The sequence below is a fragment of the Rhinichthys klamathensis genome, unplaced genomic scaffold (assembly GCF_029890125.1).
Source record: "Rhinichthys klamathensis goyatoka isolate OS25496 unplaced genomic scaffold, OSU_Roscu_1.1 h1tg000221l_1, whole genome shotgun sequence".
Taxonomy (NCBI): domain Eukaryota; kingdom Metazoa; phylum Chordata; class Actinopteri; order Cypriniformes; family Leuciscidae; genus Rhinichthys; species Rhinichthys klamathensis.
Genome location: NW_026606745.1, coordinates 2,701,397 through 2,722,237, shown reverse-complemented (window position 1 = coordinate 2,722,237; position 20,841 = coordinate 2,701,397). Strand labels below are relative to the sequence as shown.

Below are 20,841 nucleotides of genomic sequence, written 5' to 3'. Positions count from 1 at the left end.
TTTAATTGTTGCTTCAAAGACACAGCATGCCTTGTTGAATTCACCTTACAATAACTTCAATTGAAATTTTGTGTGAAAAAAACTTTAAATAGGCTACAATAAATAAAGTACAATATTTATAATTTAATAAGATATGGGGTCTACATTTGGACACAGATTTATCCTTAAAATAATTGTGCCTGCTCATCAGGCTGGCTATCCGACACTCTCCATATGAAAGAGGAACATTAACACCTTTGTCCAGCAATGTCCCTCCAACCCCCCACAGGCTATCGGAGTCTGAGGCTGACTTAACACAAAGAGAAGTCGCAATTCACACTTAAATCACTATTCTAGACAGTGTTGATAATGAAGTAATTAAATGATTTAAGTTACATGTAGCCTAGTGATATTTCTGTCACAAAAGTTTATTACTAAATATTTAATTATTTCAATAATTGATGAAATAAAACTGGTTTGGGCCAGCTTTTTCCAAGCAAAACTAAATATAATCTGAAAAAACGCTTGTTAATTTGTTGTCATGAACAAAATGTTCAACTCAATATTAAATTCTACAGGGATTTTTGGATCCTTACAAGGCATGCAATTTGTGAATTAAGTTTTTATTTTATTTTGTATTATTCAAATAAATATCGAAACACGGTGCTTCGTGGTAATGCTGCTAAATTAAATAACATTTATAGAATAATTATGAACTTAAATGAAACAATATCGCAACATTTCGACAAATACATTATTTGATTTGTTTTTACATTTTAATTCAGGGCGATTTAGCCTACATAGAGCGAGATTTTCACCCTTGTCTTGTCATTTTCTCATTGGGAAGCGCTTACATTGCATGTTTGAGTAGATCCTCTGTAGGCCTATACTGTTTTTGTCGTTAGCCTATATGAATACAAGTTTACAGTTTTGAACGATGTAAGCCTACTCTTATCTGTATGACCAAAAAATTACGGGGGGGGATTAAAATAATTCAGCAGAAGCAGGGATGTTTAGACCAGAAGGAAATCCTAGTCCCCCCTGGCAAATCACACTTTACTTAAAACCATGTTTTTAAAAACTCTAGGTTGTAGGGAACAGACCTCTCTGCCATGCGCGCGCACGGTTTGGAGCACAATATCTGTCTCGCATGCACGCTCGCTCTAGATAGATTACGGGATATTTTAACTAATTTGCGGTATAACTAGTCGATCACGAGTGGCTCAACAGGTAGATCTATAGATAAACTATATCTTTTAGGAATTTGACCGACCGGGTTGACACTTCAGCGTGAGAAATCGGGGGTGTGGCGTGAGAGCGTGAGATTTGGGTCAATTGCGTGAGAGTTGGCAGCCCTGAAAAAAAATAAAATATATATATATATATATATATATACACTCACCGGCCACTTTATTAGGTACCCCATGCTAGTAACGGGTTGGACCCCCTTTTGCCTTCAGAACTGCCTCAATTCTTCGTGGCATAGATTCAACAAGGTGCTGGAAGCATTCCTCAGGGAGTTTGGTCCATATTGACATGATGGCATCACACAGTTGCCGCAGATTTGTGGGCTGCACATCCATGATGCGAATCTCCCGTTCCACCACATCCCAAAGATGCTCTATTGGGTTGAGATCTGGTGACTGTGGGGGCCATTTTAGTACAGTGAACTCATTGTCATGTTCAAGAAACCAATTTGAAATGATTAGAGCTTTGTGACATGGTGGAAGTAGCCATCAGAGGATGGGTACATGGTGGCCATAAAGGGATGGACATGGTCAGAAACAATGCTCAGGTAGGCCGTGGCATTTAAACGATGCCCAATTGGCACTAAAGGGCCTAAAGTGTGCCAGGAAAACATCCCCCACACCATTACACCACCACCACCAGCCTGCACAGTGGTAACAAGGCATGATGGTTCCATGTTCTCATTCTGTTTACGCCAAATTCTGACTCTAACATCTGAATGTCTCAACAGAAATCGAGACTCATCAGACATGGCAACATTTTTCCAGTCTTCAACTGTTCAATTTTGGTGAGCTCTTGCAAATTGTAGCCTCTTTTTCCTATTTGTAGTGGAGATGAGTGGTACCCGGTGGAGTCTTCTGCTGTTGTAGCCCATCCGCCTCAAGGTTGTGCGTGTTGTGGCTTCACAAATGCTTTGCTGCATACCTCGGTTGTAACGAGTGGTTATTTCAGTCACTGTTGCCCTTCTATCAGCTCGAACCAGTCTGGCCATTCTCCTCTGACCTCTGGCATCTGGTATTCAATTTAATTAAGCTCCGAAAAACAACAACAAAGCAAGCACTAAAAATGACTCGTATCCTATAATCCTAATTTGATCAATTGAATGCATTCTTGTTAAAAAAAAAGAAGTGTTAATTTATTTAAAAATTAAATCTTACTGACCCCAAACTTTTGACCGTTAGTGTATATAGCACAAAAGTCGTAAGGATAGGGGTGACTAGACGTCCCGTTTTCCAAGTCAGATGTGAAGATGTCTATCCCATGTTGGTGACAATCGCATCGCAGCGTCCATCCCGTCCAGTATTACACCATGAGAAATCTGGTCACCCTACATATGGACCACATTTTTCTTTTTTTTCCCTTTAGAGAGCCTGAGACCCACTAAATAGCTAAGAGCGGTGAACATTTCTCAAAACATCTTCTTTTGAAGAAATGAAGTTATAGGAGTTTGGAACAACTTGAGGATAAGCACGCTTTTTTTTATTTTTGTGTAATATACGCCTTTAAACAGGACAGGAGCCATTTATAAAACTATATTATAAATATCTCTGTGAGATCCAAGACAAGTGTTTGCCCCATGACTTATGTATGCGTGACCTTTGTTATTCTGATATCTTCTGTCCACTAGCTATTTGTGACCATCCAGTCGGCTAATGTTAAGTGGAGTCAGGAACTTCCCTGTACTTTGCCTCGCTGCTCGGGACACATCACATGATGTGTTTACCCTCAGTGGAGGAACAGTGTTCCCCTCACGTGGACTCGCATACCTGCCCAAAGCGCAATGTGCTGCTTCAGCAAAGAACACAGTACAAACAGTAACTTTGCATAGTAAGGGCAAATTAGGAGTCCTGCTGCTGTTTTCTGCTTTTTTTCGACCCTTTGATGTTCTCCAGAGTGTGTTTGTGCATGTATCAAAGTATTTGAAAAGTACACTTTGACGACAAACTCAAACAGTCTTAAATCACACACATGCTTCTTATCTGTAAGGCTCCTAGCCGCAGAAGATAACTGACCTCATTACAAAAACAAACTGAACCCCCCAATTCCTCCTCCCACAGTGTCTCCTGTCCTCTTTCCCTCTCTCCTTTTTTAGACACACACTTCCACAAAGGCAGCTTGACCTGATTGAAAATGCAAGGGAGGTGCATGGAGGAGAGAAAGCGGGTGACCAAAGTGGACGCTGCGATGCGATTGTCACCAACACACTCACGTCCAAATAAGAGATCATGTACGTAAGCCATAAGGTCAAAGGTCATAATGTAAACAGTAATTCTGATGTAAACACCTATACAGTAAGACGGGTGCTAAGCAACCGTGCAAACCCGAGGATGCAATGTAATATTGCACAACTTAAAGGAACACTTCGACTTTTTGGGACTTTAGCTTATTCAACGTATCCCCCAGAGTTAGATAAGTCCATACATACCTTTTTCATCTCCGTGCGTGCTGTAAGTCTGTTTGACGCACCCACCGCTAGCCTAGCTTAGCACAAAGACTGGATGTAAATGGATACAGCTAGCATACTAATCCCAATAAGTGACAAAATAACGCAAACATTTTCCTATTTACGTGTTGTGATTTGTATAGTCACAGTGTGTACAAATAACAAGGTCATATGAGACACAGCCACTTTTTAAACGTTTAAATACTGGGAACTATTTTCTCAGAAGGCGAAGCACTGCTACTTGGGCGGAGTGATAACCGCAGCACCCGAGACGCGCCGTTCTGTCAACAAAATCAACGTGACTAGCTAGTAGCGAACGGGATTCGTGATCATGGCTGACTTTGAAGAATTGTCAGAGGATTTTTATTTGGTATCAAACCAAGATCCAGAACCATATGGTATTGAGCCAGAATACACAGATGAGGAGTTACAAACTTTGGAAGCTGGTAGACAAGATGCCGAACAGACTGAGGTCGAGGAGAGAATCAGAGCGGACACGGACTGGTGGTGTAAATGTGGAACATGCCAACCGTATGCCGACAGAAACCGAGTGCCTTTGTTGTAGTGAATGGGACCGGGTATTGCCATCGATGTCAAGGCTTGATGACAATGAAAATCTTTGCGTCACTATCACATAAGATTTATCTGCCCTACTACACCCGGCAGTTGTCGATTTTTTTTTCCTGTTGTGACAAGATCAACTGGAAGAAACGCCCCATGCCGAGTGAACATAATGGACAGCTGTCCACCAAGTAAGTGATTTTGTAATAATCATAATGCATAGTTCAATGTAATTGTAGTATAGCCATACCATACAGTTTGTCAATACACGAAATATGCACACATGCCAATTGACATAGCACCCTTGTAATAGCCTTTCATGATCACCTGTTTACTTGTAGCCTAGCTACTCATACAAAGTTTTCTGTGCTCTTAGTCAATACAGGTTGGTGTATTCAATTACTCCAACTCTGAGCGAACTCTCTGCTCCTCAGCACGGCGCTTCTCGGGTGCTGCGGTTATCACTCCGCCCAAGTAGCAGTGCTTCGCCTTCTGAGAAAATAGTTCCCAGTATTTAAACGTTTAAAAAGTGGCTGTGTCTCATATTACCTTGTTATTTGTACACACTGTGACTATACAAATCACAACATGTAAATAGGAAAATGTTGGCGTTATTTTGTCACTTATTGGGATTAGTATGCTAGCTGTATCCATTTACATCCAATCTTTGTGCTAAGCTAGGCTAGCGGTGGGTGCGTCAAACAGACTTATAGCACGCACGGAGATGAAAAAGGTATGTATGGACTTATCTAACTCTGGGGGATACGTTGAATAAGCTAAAGTCCCAAAAAGTCTAAGTGTTCCTTTAAGAGTGTGATGCAGGGCTCAACATTATAATTCTGTGATACTGGTACAGTTGGATCAGTAGTTCAGATTTTAACTTGCCAAATTTTCACTTTCCCCTTAAATATTATTGAAAAACAAAACAATAAGAGAAAAAAACAACAACATTAGTTATCTGTAGTTTTGCTGCTTACCTGTAATTGTATTGTATTTGTCTACATCATAAGCAAAATAATACTTAAATTCCAATAAATAAGTAAATGGTTTACAATTTCCATCCCCTTCTACCAGAGACGTTCACGACAGTCATAAGCTACTTGCGTAAATTCCCTAAAAAAATCTGTAAATAAAGATTGTGATTTTAACAGTAAAAGACTGTAAAAAAAAAACTACAGTGAAAACCTGTTAATTGTTTAACAGTAAGTTTCCTTACTATATCTGTATTAGATCTAACCTTACATTTAATGTAATTTTACAGTAAAATAGTTAAAATGTAGCTTTTAAAGGTGAAAAAGAACAATTGTAGAATTTACAGTGAAAACATTAAATCGATATTTCCAAAATTCCCTGCGTGACACTTCACATTTGATGCATTTTCATTGAGATAACCGTTTCTTCTTAGTTTTTCTCATCCAGAATATAAACATTTTCTTATCAGGTTGTGGAAAAGCTGCTTGTGATGAGCTTTGATTCATCATGTGACTTTCTCATCACAGCCTGTTTTTGCTGGTTGTCATTGCATTACAAAGGTACAAAACAGGCATTAGTACTCCAATAGTTTGGTATATTAACATTATATGTATTAATTAAAATGTTGTTGTTTTTTACTGTAAATTTAAGTTAAATCTGTAAAAACCTAAAATGTTGCTACAGTATTTTTCACAGTAACCACAGCTGCCGTGTTTTTTACTGTAAATGTAACTTATTTTACAGTGCATGTCAGAACTAATTTTCTGAGAAATTCAATATTGATAAAATTTACAAAATGGTAATATTCTAAATAAATAACTAAGTCAGTCAGGAAGTGAATAACTAACTCAATTCAATAAATGTTAAATGTTAAAAACACTTAACCAATGAATGCAACATCACTGAAACAAGAATGTAAATGTTGACCCAATAGGGCAAGAGCGTCCAGTGAATTGTCCCAAAATCCTGTCCTGTCACACCAGTCCCGGATTATTGGACCATACTTAATATTGAGCCTTGTAACAGCTGGGAAACAGAGTTTCATATCTTTAAATCCATTAAAAGTTCTTCCGAACGTTTTTTTTATTTTTATTGCTAGGATCTTTGAGATAAATTACAGCCCTCTTTTTATTCTATACCAGATTTGATATTGGACAAGTCAACACCAAATAATAACACTATTCAAAATGCTTTGTGGACAACAGGAACCCTGCAATAATAAAACACTGGACTTCTCCCAGGACTCTGCACTAGGACCAGCATGTGGGTCTGTGAATCGGTCTCCAGCTTGTAGTTGGCAAACAATCTTAATTATGCCGGTGTACCTTCAGAGAACAGAAGCCGCCATCTTCACTAAATCAATATGAAGGACAGGGTCTGCGTGTACTTTGACCTAACCATTCATTACATGAGTGATTCACTCAATTGAACAGATAAAGAGATCAACGCTCAACACGTAGAGCGTTCTGACTCTGTAGTGGTCATTACAGGCTGTTTTGTTTGCTATGTAGTGACTCACAGTGACGTTATGTAAAAAATGTCTGCTTCAATCTAGTTCTCCTTGATTCCCCTCCCTGTTTCATATTCTCTTTCTTATTTAGTCAACAGAATAATTATTCTGAGTAAGTCTCAGGTGAGGCAAAAAGGAGTGCCATTTAAGTACGTCACCCACTAGACTCTACTGCAAAAAGGGTTAGTTCAGTCAAAAAAATACAATCATGTAGTTACAAACACTGATGACTTTCTTTTTGGACACTGATGGACATTGTCAAGCTTAAAAAAAGGTTAATATGACTATTCAAAGTTTCCTAAAGTCATACGTTCTCAAATCTCACTCACTTCCACAAATTGTCTTGCTGATCAATTATTGGTATCGGTAAATATTTCATATTTAGATTTAGATAAATTAGGTTCCTATTTTTTTTTTTTACAAGATTCCCTTGAAGCACTAAACGTTATTTTAGTCTTTCATGGTCTATTAATTATATGTTTTATTTAAACCACATTTTTCATAATTTCGAAATCAGCCATTAATCTGTTATGGACATGAACCTGAACATTTTTGGCACGAAAACTTAACATTGAGTACATCCCGACAAAAGTGAGATTTGAAAGATAATCAGTATAAAACTATGACTTAAAGTGACAATGAATATTTTCCTCCATTGTGACATTCGAGTAAAACAGATTTTCGAAAACAGACTTGATTCCATCCATCGGTTGTTGACTGGATGAAGGCAGGTCTGAATGCAAGCCTGAGGTCAATTGTAAAAAAAGGGGAGGGGTTTAAGAAGACTAAATGATTAGATAAGTCCTTCATGTATGTAAATTTACCAGACGGTCGAGTTATGACATTTTGATTAGGATTGCAAGATTTTAAAAATTAAAAACAGAAAGAAAAATATGCTTGGATAAATTGTTTGCAATAAGATCAATAATTATTTTAGGACTTCAGAATCTTGGAATATAGCTCAAGAGTCGTATGGACTCTTTTGATACCGTGATGGTGCTTTTGCAAAAGATTGCAAGCTTCAGCAAGAAAGGAAAATGAAGCTTAGAAAAAGTGTTTGACTGAACTATTATTTTAAGCAGTCCCAAATTCCAGGCCTTCAGCTGGGACCACAACATCAATCATAAACAGGAAATGCAAGAGATTTATCTGGAAGTACATCCTGTAATGTTAGAGCCACAGGAAACGGCTGGAAAAGGGAACAAAACAGCAGCAGCATGTTCACACATGAGCCTGAACGCACTGAAACCGACACAAGCGGCAGCACAGGCAACAATAGCCTGGCTTGATGATAACAGAAAGACTGCAAAATCCCCCGAAGATCTGAGTCATCATTAGATCCACATGACAAAAAAGCCCAGCGACTGAGAAGGAAGGGGTTATTGAGGTCTCGGCGGCTGAAGAAGGGACAATGAACCGCACAAATTACATGCGGAGCGAGACCCTATTTTTACGAAAGTCACTCCTTAGAGACGGTTCTGGTTTCCGGAGCCTTTCCTGACAGCTGCACCGTCCTGCCCTGCTTCCTGTGCCACCACTGCCATTCCTGACAGGAATCTACAGTGAGGAGGAGAACTATGGACAGATCTCTCCTCAAAATAAAGTCTTATTCAGCTTCAGAATCAAGCGATGAGACGCCCTATTTGTTTTGTTTAAGCAGGGTTAACTTCTGCTTCTTTTTTTTTTCCAGATGAACTGAAATACTGAATTGGATGCATTTGGAAATGAGTCAATTGCACATTCATTTACGAGGGAGGTGTAATGACAGAGCAGAAAGGTGTGAGACAGCAAAATGTTTCTCCTAATTCAGAAATATCTGATAATCTGTCCTCCCCACATGATTGTTAACATTAACTGGGAATTTTCAGTTTGCTGAAATCGTACAAGTCCGTTTTTTTTTGTAAGTCGAACTAACAGACCTATTTTATTTATTTTTTTGCTTTGAAGCAAAAAAAGTATTTGAAAATCAGACACAAAGACTTCATACTTAACAAGTATGTGTACTTAACAGCTTTAATTAGGGAAAGAACTACAATCCCCTGAAGCACTGCGAATGAAATAAAAAACAACAGAAAAAATTATTTAAAGATTTGGTAACGCTTCCTTTTACAGTACAGTACTAACAGTGTACTTACCTAGAAAGTACTGGCTAATATAACGTAAGTACATGGGTTAGGGCTAGGTTTAGGGGTAGGTTCAGGGTTAGTACCTAGTTATCACCCAGTAATTGTAATTACTATAATAAGTACATAGTATGTACATGGGTAACAGGACTGTAAAAGGAAGCGTTACCAAAGATTTAAGGTATCGTTAAAAATCTATTTCCCTGTGAAGAAAATTTATACGATTTTTACTTTAAGAACCCAACTATTGCACTGTACCATGATTATAATTGTGCATGTAAACATACTTATTGAAGATGAAAACTTATTGTGATTCAGTTCCAAAAGAACAAGTGGGTTGGGGTTGAAAACAAAGGGTCTGTTCACACTTGTAGTTCAGTTCCCGAACTTCAATCTAATTCAAGTGCGGTGAACAGGAGGATGAGAAAAAAAAAAGAAAAAAAAAATGTAGGCGAGAAACAGTGATGTAAGGCAGATTAGTAAAGAAAAAGAAAAGTGCACCGTGCGTGTAGTCAATAGTCCAAGTGTTATAGTGCAGGAACGAGTAGCACATTCCCCAGTAAAACAAATGATTAGTCTAAAATGCCTAGATTTGTGCCGGCCCAAGATCCCTGGGGAATTGGCAGGGGGGCGAGAAGGGAAACTCAGATGAGAGGAAGGGGTTAGGTTTGTGGCTGCTGATAAGATGCTTGAGGGGGACATGAATACTTCACTGATAGTTTTGGGTTTTCATTGGACACAAAATGGGTCATGAAAACAAACCACACAATATGGCAAAGGCTGCAGAGATTCAGAGGTGATTTCCCTGCACTTTTAAACATGCCAAAAAAAGCAGCAAGGGTTCACTGAATTCCTTACCTCTCCAAAGGCTCCCCTGCCGATCACTTTGAGCATCTCAAAGTCGTCTCTATGAAGGCGCATCTCCTTCACAGTGGTTGTGAATGGCTTCACTGCAAAGAGAGACAGAGATTGTTAGTTATGATCTCTACTTTTAAATGGTCGCCAATAGAGAAAGATGCTGACACACCAAAATAGCCAAAATTTGAGCCACTGATATAGATGCACCAATATTAAAATGCTGGCATACAGATAAGCTTATTATTCTGTTATGGGCACTATTAAAAAAAAAGAGAAAAAAAAACCCACATACACACACTTAAAACAATCATAAAATGCTACAACTGCATTTAGGTAGTAAAGCATTAATATATAGTATGACAAACATATATTTATTTTGCCTAAAGATTTAACAGTGCTATAAAATTATAAGTATTTTTTAAAATGTACACTACCGTTCAAAAGTTTGGGGTCGGTACGATTTTAAATGCTTTTAAAAGAATTCTCTTCTGCTAACCATGGCTGCGCTTATTTGATTAAAAATACAACAAAAATCAGTTATAGTATTAAATATTATTCCAGTGTAAATCAGCTGTTTTCTGTGTGAATATATAGTAAAGTGTAATTTATTCCTGTGATCAAAGCTGAATTTTCAGCATCACCAGTGTCAGTGTCTTCAGTGTCAAATGATCCTTCACAAATCAGTATAATATGAGGATTTGATGCTCAAGAAACATTTATTATTATTATCAATGTTGAAACAGTTGTTGGTCTGTCAGTTGTACAGTTTTTTTTTGTTTTTTTTTAGGATTCTTTGATGAATAGGAAGTTCAAAAGAACAGCATTTGTTTGAAATAGAATATTTTGTAACATTATAAATGTCTTTACTGTCCTTGATAAATAAAAGTATTGATTTCTTTCCTCCAAAAAATAAAAATAAAATTCTCACTGACCCCAAACTTTTGAACGGTAGTGTATCTTATCAGCACTGGAAATGAGCATGCACAAAAACTTTTTTTTTTTTATAAACTAAATAAATAATAAATAATTAATTTACATGAATATTAAATAATAAAGTAATACAGTTTTAATAAATAAATAAAAACAAAGAAAGAAAGAAAGAAAACTGATATGGTACCAATATATTGCCCTAATAATAACAATCTCGCCAAATACGAGTATGTCTATTTATTTATATATATATGCTACTAAATGGAGTTTGATCTCAATGTCACCACAATCTGAACACAAGCGAAGCTTCGGCGACTCTCATCAAATGCAGCAGTAAAGCGATTAAAGAGACAATGTAACCTAAACACTGCGTGTGATACATTTCATGTTGTCCAACTGTCGTCCCTCCTGCTTTACGAGGCACTGCTGGGGGCCTGGCGAGCACCCAAGATACCGCTAAACCAGCCCGAACGCCTCGCCATATCAGGACATACGCCGAGTCTCATGTAGTTACAAAAGGCATTTATCACTCATAAGGGCTCTGAACTCTAAACACACGCCAGGCCTGCGCCTCAGCCGTTCAGACAGAACCGCACGCTCGAAGCTGCATGGAAAGAACATCATCTGCTTTTAATGAGAAGATCCCTCAAAGTGGCCCAGCATCTATTGACAGCTTTATAGCCCAGAATGCACGAGGCCAGCTCACTGGTATGTCCCTCCCAAGACAGCAACCACAGAAAAAAAAAAGTCAGACATTATCGCTCATTTAGGAAGCTACTAACAGCACCATTGACAACAGAAGTTTATAATGTTGATTCACGAACTGGTGCTGATCCACTACGTCAACCCATTGACCTGACCACGCAGTGTTTCTTCCTGTAACCTATTCTTAGCCTCTGACGCTGTGGGCCATACATGATGGAATATGTGATGCAAGTTGTCATCTTCTGAGAATTAGGATGTATAACTACTCAGCTTAAGGAACTGGACTGTGCATGCATGAAAAAAAAAAAATTTGTTTTTATTTTGCTTTATGTTTTATAAATTAGAAAAATATATTGAAAATGACTAAATCAATCTGTAAAATAAACAGACTTAAGATGTCAACTTCTTGATTCTGTAATCCCATTACAGTATTTTTCACAAATAAAGAAATTGTTTAAATATATGAATAAAAAGGAAGTGTAACCAACAGGGCACTCAATAATCTGTTGCGCAATGAAGCATTTTCTTTTTTTTTCAACTAAAGACAAGCTACATTTTACATACAGCACACAGTGAAAATGACATGAATATAACACAGTGGGCAACTGGATATAGCTTGAAATAGTTTGAAACCAAGGGTTTAAAGTTTGTCGATCATGCGTCTCCAGTGGAGCTGAACTCTTCAGGAGTCTGCATTCAATTCACACGGACTGACCGACGGTCACGCTCAGAGTAACACACGTTCATGCAGGCTACAAATGAATGCTGATGGTAAATGAGGAAGTATTATATAGTGTTTGCCTTTCTATTACCAATAAGATAAAAGCAAACACTAATACTTTTTATTATACAGTTTACTTTGTTGAACAGTTCTATCTAATAACGTATTAGAGAGAACTGTTAATCAGAGACCGTAGATTAATAAAGACGCTGAAGGAGCGCAGTCAAAATAAAAGTCTGGTGTGCCGTCTTCCGTTTAAAAATAAAATGCCAAACATCGTCCGACCACTACTTCTGAACAATTATATTGAGTGACCGGGAATTAAAAAATAAAAAAATAAATAAATAATATATATATATATATATATATATAGGTGACATGGAGGGATGGATATTTCCCGCTGAGAAGTATAGTCTCAGCCTCAGACGTGACACCCACGGACTGTGGGCTGAACGTCTGATGCATATGGCAAATAAAATGGGAAACAATTCAGGAGTTAAGAAGTCGTGTGTGTTGTGTTCTTTAATGCTCTGCCTAGAAACAAAGCCGGCGTGACGGCGTAACCCCTCATCGAAAAAGAAAGCAGTTGTGTTTGCAACTGCGACAATGAATGCTTATCAGGATCAACTAAACGCTGGATTTTTACAAGTATGTGAAATCCGTGGCTTCAACGCTCTTGAACGAATAATAGAGATGCACGCAGGTCTGTTATTGTAGGGACTTTACATTTTCATGGCCCTAAACGATGCGGAACAAAATGAACTATGATTGGTTGCTTTACATGTCAGTCAGACATCCTCTTGGGAGGGCCGTGGCCAATGAAAGCTGTGATGGGGTCCAGACCGTCAGCCGTCAGTCTGAAGTCTGGCTACGCGAGACTAGCTGAGAAGTAAATCATTGCAAATAATGATAATTCTCAGGACAAAAACCTGTACACTCCCATGCACAATCATTTTAAAAGCACTCCTTGGGGACAAAAACAGCTTTTCATATTCAAAATTGTTTGCTTTGTTTTTCATACATGTAATCTGATAATCCTCCCAGCCCCCAAATATAATGAGGCATTTCTCCAAGTCTCCAGGTCCATGCATTCTTAATTACAATAAACTCTCATCACTCACATACTAAATGATTATGGCAACATCAAAACACCAGCTTGCTGCAGGACTGAAAACGAGCTGCTAGAAAAGTTCAGGCGTCCAACAGAAACATGGAGGCAAAAGTGAAACTAACAATTCACTTTGAAGAGAAAGCATTGTGTGTTAAGCTGGAAGCAGAGGCTGTCTGGTTGTGAGTCAGATTTTAAAGTTGCGAAAGGCATTCAGTGGAAGGACAGTGATGTGTCAAGTATAACATTGACAGCTCTATATACAAGCAAAACATGAGGGCTCGTATCATAAAATGTTTTAAAAAAACACACTATTTTTTCGCTTCCTCGTCTTCGTTTTTTATATTGCATAAATTTGCTCGCTTCCGCGGCAGATCACAACATAAATAAACACATAATAGATTACTTTAATGTCCTCCGTGTTTACTTCCGTATGACAGCATGATGTGTGACTTCTTTTTAGAGTTCTTTTACGCGTGCAAACAACAATGTGAACAGCTATACAAAAAAATCTGATCTGAGCAATAAATCGGAACTGAGCACTAAAGCCTTGTTTATACTCGATGAGTCTCCGCTGATTGCGCGCGCACCTCTCCAAACGGACGAGGCGTTTATACTTGACGCGCTCGCCGTTGTGCTATTCTGTGAAACGACAGGGGGCGACTCGGAGTAATTCTCTTCTAAACCACCAGGAATCAGCAGTGAAGAAGTAGTTTGCCGTTTATTAGTAGTTTATTAATTGCTGATTCATATAAAAAGAGTATTAAAGGCAGTAGGTTTATTACTTTCACTGCATGTAAACTAAACAACTGAAGCCTTATTGAAGAGTGTTTAAACCTTAATTTCATCAGCAGGGCTTACTTATGCTATTGTAGGCTTATTTTGTAAATGTAAGCAGTTACTTTAGAGTGCAAACTGGGTGCTTAATGCAAATGTGTTCCTATTCACAAAATGAGAGGCTTTTATGGTCGCCCATCAATGCAAATGTCTCTGTGTATAGAAGGATCATAAACATGCTGGTACAGACGTACCAGTTCGGCCAGATTCGGCTCGAAGTCGTTCATCTTCGGATGCGGCGCCGCGCGCGATGTTACAAAAAGTGCCGTGCACACCGCCAGGCGAAATGGGGTCTTGCGCACCCAACGCGCACGACCGCCCATACCGCAATGACGTCATTTTTGCCGCGCGCACCTTCGCGCTCTTGCGGACGCGTCGAGTATAAACAAGGCTTAGGGCCGTTACATAGTCAACGCGAGCAAGCAACGCGAGCTACACGCTCCTTTTCATAGTACACAAGCAGACGCAAGCGTCACCAGCGATGCATGAAATGCAATACACCGATCGCGCAACAGGGGGTAGTAGAGTCTAGAGTCGGGTCACGTGATATTCAGATCAAAATGGCAACTGAAGAGGAGTGCATATTGCTGATTTTACATCGGCGGCAATAAAACAAGCTCACATAACTTTTCCTCTTCGCCTGCCATTGTATTCAAATCTTCTTCTTCTGTAAACATAATAATATACCTTTTTATGTACATTACTTGCAATGTCGCCCCCACCGACAACGCATAGTATTGCGTGCATCGGCGCGCCGCGTATCAAAAACTAGGATGACACATTTGGCTACGCATCGACACATAATGGCGGCCGTAGCGATGTGTAGCCTTGCGCACGCGAATGCGTACCGATGTGTTGACTATGTAAGGGCCTTTAAGGCTAGCAGTGTGAACGTAGCCCAAAAGTTCGTGTCTAAATGGTTCTGGCTGTCACGCTGTATCACTTCCTGCATCCAGAAGAGTTGTGCGGTTAGCATGATGCACGCTCCATTAGACGGAACACTGGAGCACTGTGCACAAAGACAAAACTGTGCTAGATGAAGCACTGAACCATCATCCTCTAGTAAACCTGTCTCAATGCTACTGACATAGTAACATCACTCACTGTAACTGCTAGTCTTAAAAATATCTTCACACACATCATCTTACGATGTTTTCATGGAGGACACGCTTGACCTGACATATAAAAGCTCCAGCTTTATGAGTTTAAAATAGACTGCTTGATCCCATGTGTGTCAGAGCGGAGCGTCTCCAATCAATATGACACAATTAAATATTTAACAATGATGATGGGTCACAGCAAAAATAAAGCCAAATTAAAAATACTCTTCCCTATTTTATGTCTAGTTGCTTTACCTTGTTGGTAACACTTAACTAATGTTAACAAATGGAACCTTTTAGTAAACTACATTATTTAAATGCTTTGCTCAAACTTTTGTCATTGCGTTAGAACTGGTTACGCTGTTGTCGCCTGCGAAAACCAAATGGCGGCGCCGTGGGTGGAAACGTGCAGATTAAGGGGCGGTAATATTATAATAAGATCCCCTTCATACTTCAGAAGGGGAGCGAAATCTGATCGGCTTATTTTTTGACATGCTTGCAGAGAAAGGCTTACCAAAACAAAGTTACTGGGTTTTCACTATTCACGTTTTCTGGGTTGGTAGATGCACCGGGGACCCGATTATAGCGTCAGATTTTCATGATATGTCCCCTTTAAATCATTTAGTAATAATCTTAGTTTATGTTTAAGGGATAGTTTACCCTAAAATAAAAATTCTGTCATTAATTACTCACCCTCATGTTGTTTCAAACCCGTAAGACTTTTGTTCATCTTCGGAACAAATTATCTTTGATGAAATCCATTGACAGCAACGCAACTACCACTTTGACGCTTCAAAAAGTTCATTAAGAGATGGTAAAAATAATTCATATGAATTGAGCAGTTTAGGCAAAAGTTTCTGAAGAGACTCGATCGCTTTATTTGATGAACAGATTGAATTTAGGCTTTTATTCACTTATAAACATTTATGAACTCACATCTATTGAGGTTAACAGAAACTCAAGCATGTTTCGCGTGACGTGCGGGAACCAATGAGGTTCATTCTTGTGTTACGCAGCACGTTTGAGCTTCTGCAAGAACCAATGAGGTTAATTCTTGTGTTACGCAGCACGTTTGAGCTTCTGCAAGAACCAATGAGGTTCATTCTTGTGTTACGCAGCACGTTTGAGCTTCTGCAAGAACCAATGAGGTTCATTCTTGTGTTACGCAGCACGTTTGAGCTTCTGCAAGAACCAATGAGGTTCATTCTTGTGTTACGCAGCACGTTTGAGCTTCTGCAAGAACCAATGAGGTTCATTCTCGTTCATGCTCTGTTTTGGAGGAGGTGTGGCTTTGGAGACGCTCTGAAGGGAGGTTGGGATCACATGCTTTCAAAGCTAGCTTGCTATTGCTAGCCTTTCCGAAATGACCAACCCTACCTTTAAAGGGTTAGTTCACCCAAAAATGAAAATCCTGTCAGTAATTACTCACCCTCATGTTGTTCCAACCCCGTAAGACCTTCGTTCATCTTCGGAACACGAATAAAGATATTTTTGATGAAATCTGAGAGCTGGATCACTCCTCCATACTAGTCCATAGGCTTCTTCAGGGATTGAACTTGCCGGCCTCGAAAAGTTATTAAAGACATCGTTAAAATAGTCCAAGTGACTACAGTGGCTCAACCTTAAGTTTATCAAGCGACGAGAATACTTTTTGTGCGCAAAAACAAACAAAAATAACGACTTTATTTCAACTATTCATTTCCGTCTCTGTGGGCCTCGAGTCAGTTCACTAGTGTAATAGCGTAAGCTTCTGTTGTTGTACGTCACACGCATCACGCACATGACCAGCGTCGGCCAATAGTGAGCCTACGTGTGACGTAGCTCTACGCAATCACACTACGCTAACTGACTAGAGGCCCAAAGAGAAGGAAATGAATAGTTGAAATAAAGTCGTTATTTTTGTTTGTTTTTGCGCACAAAAAGTATTCTCGTCGCTTTATAAACTTAAGATTGAGCCACTGTAGTCACTTGGAATATTTTAACGATGTCTTTAATAACTTTGAGGCCGGCAAGTTCAATCCCTGAAGAAGCCTATGGACTAGTATGGAGGAGTGATCCAGCTCTCAGATTTCATCAAAAATATCTTTATTCGTTTCGAAGATGAACGAAGGTCTTACGGGGTTGGAACAACATGAGGGCGAGTAATTACTGACAGAATTTTCATTTTTGGGTGAACTAACCCTTTAATTGATTAACTAAAGTTGTCCAATGGAACCTTTTTACCATTTTGTTTAATGCCACTCCAATTTGTAAAGGTATATTTTGTGTCAGTAGCCTATCATCACACTTTCCCCTTCACACAAATAATACGGATATTTTCCATTTAAAAAAAAGATGTTTGCTGCACCAAGGACATTGATCTTTATTTACAGTTGGGATGATTTACTGCGTCAATCAGAGGAAGCAGACCACTGTATGTTGGCGTACCGCAGAAACAGAAAGCCACTCACTTCCAAACAAACAGCGATTTGAATGACTGTGGCTCTCTGGAGGGATATTTTCCCAACAGCACGTCTCTGTAAGCAGCATATGAGTGTATGATTCCAAAACACCCGGAAAAGACGACCAACAGGACAATATTAGTTTTAAATTCACAACTAACTGAGTCATTCATCGAATTGATTTTTTGCAACTGAGGAGATAAGAAGACTATTGTTCAGAGTGAGGCTTTCCTCTGGGTCTGGATAACACAACCCACACTGTTCTGCCAAACCCACCAGGTCACAACACAGAGCTAGAGGGGCCACACTACGATTAGGGGACGAAAAAATGTTTATTATCCAGCCAATGGTTAGTGCAGTCATGAAAAATTGTATTATGTAACTCCAAATATGTGTAGCAGCATAAGAAAAAGAGAACGGAAGAATCAAGAGCTTGTTGCCTGAAATAAATTGTGTTCTTAGATGTAATGAAAGAGATATTTGTACATGATCTGTATGAAAACAAATTGCCATCTATGGACATTCTAAAGAGGTCTTTATTTCCTCTTCCTTTGACCGGATATGCTGCATTTCTAATAACCAATAATTCAATAATGGTTGCCATATTTCACAAAGACTTGACCTAGTAGGTAAAATATAAGTAGGCCAATATTATTATTTTATCATGAAATAAAATGAGTTATAATTTAACTGAATTATATCATTACATCATAAAACAAAATTAAAGCTGAAATGTGTAAAAAAAATTGTTAAAATACTAGTAAACAACTCCTCACACCAGTGTTAATTAAATAGTATGTTGTCAGGGTAATATAACACGGAGTAAAGTATAATAAATGTAAACAACAATTCAAAAGTTTGAGGTCAATAAGATTTTTTCTTCTTAAAACAAAAGATTTATACTTTTTTTTTTTTTTATGCAAGGATACAACATTACATTGACCAAAAGTGACAATTACATTTGTTTTCAATTTCAAATAAATTTAGTTCGTTTGAACTTTCTATTCAAAGAATCCTGAAGGAAAAAAAAAAGTGTTTCCACTAAAATATAAAGCAACACTGCTTTGGACATTGATAATAATAAGAAATGTTTCTTGAGCAGCAAATCAGTACATTAGAATGATTCCTGAAGGATATGCTAGTAGCGCAGATATTACACACAGTACTCAGTTTCCAAGTTTATGTTTTTTTAAAACCCACCAAGAAAATAAAATAATTTTATGTTCCACAAAAGAAAGAAAGTCATACGTTTGGGACGACATGAGGATAAATTAGTTTTCATTTTAGGTTAGACTATCTTTAGGAAAAGTTTTCATAAATATAAAATAGTAACTGCTTTGTGAAGGAAGAATGGTTCAGTCTGTTTTTACTACACGTGTGTGTGTCATTTACCTGGTTTTCAACATCCACACACTCCTCATTGAGCCAGACACTTGAAAATGACAGACTTTGAGACCTAGATCGGCTCTGGAGCTCAAAGTGCTGCTCTAGACATCACTGATTCTCCCTAGTAACACATCTTTTATTTATTAATTTGCTCTGTGCGCATCTTAACAAGTGTGCCATAGATTAGCATATATAAAAAAAGTTAAATGTAAGATTCTCAAAATGAATGCAAAGCATGACTAACATATGTTGGTATTAATTAACATTATTAAATATTCCTGCATCTTATCTAAATGTCAGGTCAGTTATTTCTGAGCAGGTGGATAACATTGACTAGTGATTTAAAGCAGTGCACCAGTCAGTGAACATACATAATAAATTCCTTGGAAATGGAAATCCTAAGCCTCTGCACCACTGCCCTGCTTGGCATACAGTTTCCTGCTGAAGATGAACCTTTATCCAGTGAGTAACTACTCACTCATTCAGAGACCAGAAACACGAGCAAAAAATGGAGGCTGCTATTATCACAAGGCACATAGTAAGATTCAGAACACAGCCCCTCCAGCTACATTCACAACTCCAGATGATCGTTGCTAACTCATCTTTCATTCAAAGAAAAACTAGGTCGAATACTTAATGCAAGAGCAAGTCTGTGCCGTAGCTTTGAACATGCATCTTAGGAATGATCATAAAATCATCAGGGGACACATTAAAAATCCAAACTAGACTTTAAAGGGGTGGTGTAATGCCACTTTTTACAATATGTAAAATAAGTCTCTGTTGTCCCCAGAGTGTGTATGTGAAGTTTTAGCTCAAAACACCCCACAGATCATTTTTTACAGCATGTTAAAATTGTCCCTTTTTGAGGGTCAGTAAAAATGCGTCGTTTCGTGTGTGTCCCTTTAAATGCAAATGAACTGCTGCTCCCGGCACAGAGGGCGGAGCTTCAAGAGTGTGTGTTGTTCGCAGCTCTGATTACCTCACGCATACACAGGCTAAAATGTCAGAAACTGTTCAGCCTTTTATGTTTAAACTGGAGTCGGACAATGATGGAGAGACTCAAGAAGAAGTGACAACATGTAGAATGCAACAGGACGTTTCTGAATGGTTAGTTGATGAATTTATGTTGCTGATGTGAATCTTCAAGTCTTTGATTAGCATATTCTGTCATGATAATCTATAAAATCGCTCGTGTGGGAAATGTTGTAAGATGCCTACAGACAGAGTGACATGCAAATGTAATGACAACCACTGGCACAACAGTGATTTTTCAAGTAGGTTCCCTTTATGAACTTTATTAACCCTGATCAATTGGAGTGAATGAGATGCGTTTACAGTAATCCTCTGCTCAAGCCACTTGGCCAAGGGCAAGCCTGAACTTCAGAGACCTTTCCTGGATCATGCTCTGGCACTATAGCAATCGTAGTACCAGTGTAAACTTTCACTGGACAAGTCTGAAAGTTTCCATTCCCACATTATGTGTATATATATATAGGCTATATTAGTTTTACGATCTTTGAACTTAAAGCATCAAAGTGGTAGTTGCGTAGCTGTCAACGGAGGGTCAGAAAGCTCTCAGATTTCATCAAAAAGATCTTTATTTCTGTTCTAAAGATGAAAGAAAGTCCTACGGGGTTGGAACAACATGAGGTGAGTAATTAATGACAGGATTTTCATTTTTGGGTGAACTATCCCTTTAAAACTAAAGAAATCATTTAAAATGCCACAAGTGAACGTACACTACTGTGCAAAAGGTACGTTTTTTTTTAATGTTTTTGAAAGTAGTTTCTTATACTCATAAGCACAAAGGCTGCATTTAATTAATCAAAAATGAAGTAATGTTTTGAAAGGTTACAATTTAAAATAACCTTTTTTTTTTTACCATTTTATTCTCAGCATCATTACTCCAGTCTTCAATG

General features: G+C 38.4%; 1 protein-coding gene across 5 annotated transcripts in view; it reads right to left on the bottom strand.

Moving 5' to 3' along the window:
* Positions 1 to 20,841, bottom strand: part of cdc42bpb (CDC42 binding protein kinase beta (DMPK-like)) — a 101,078-nt gene that overhangs the window by 56,433 nt on the left and 23,804 nt on the right. For all 5 annotated transcript variants that reach the window (XM_056264507.1, XM_056264508.1, XM_056264509.1 and 2 more), the window contains exon 2: positions 9,695 to 9,786. In XM_056264507.1, the coding sequence (XP_056120482.1) occupies positions 9,695 to 9,786 (92 nt within the window). The remainder of the gene's footprint in view (positions 1 to 9,694; positions 9,787 to 20,841) is intronic.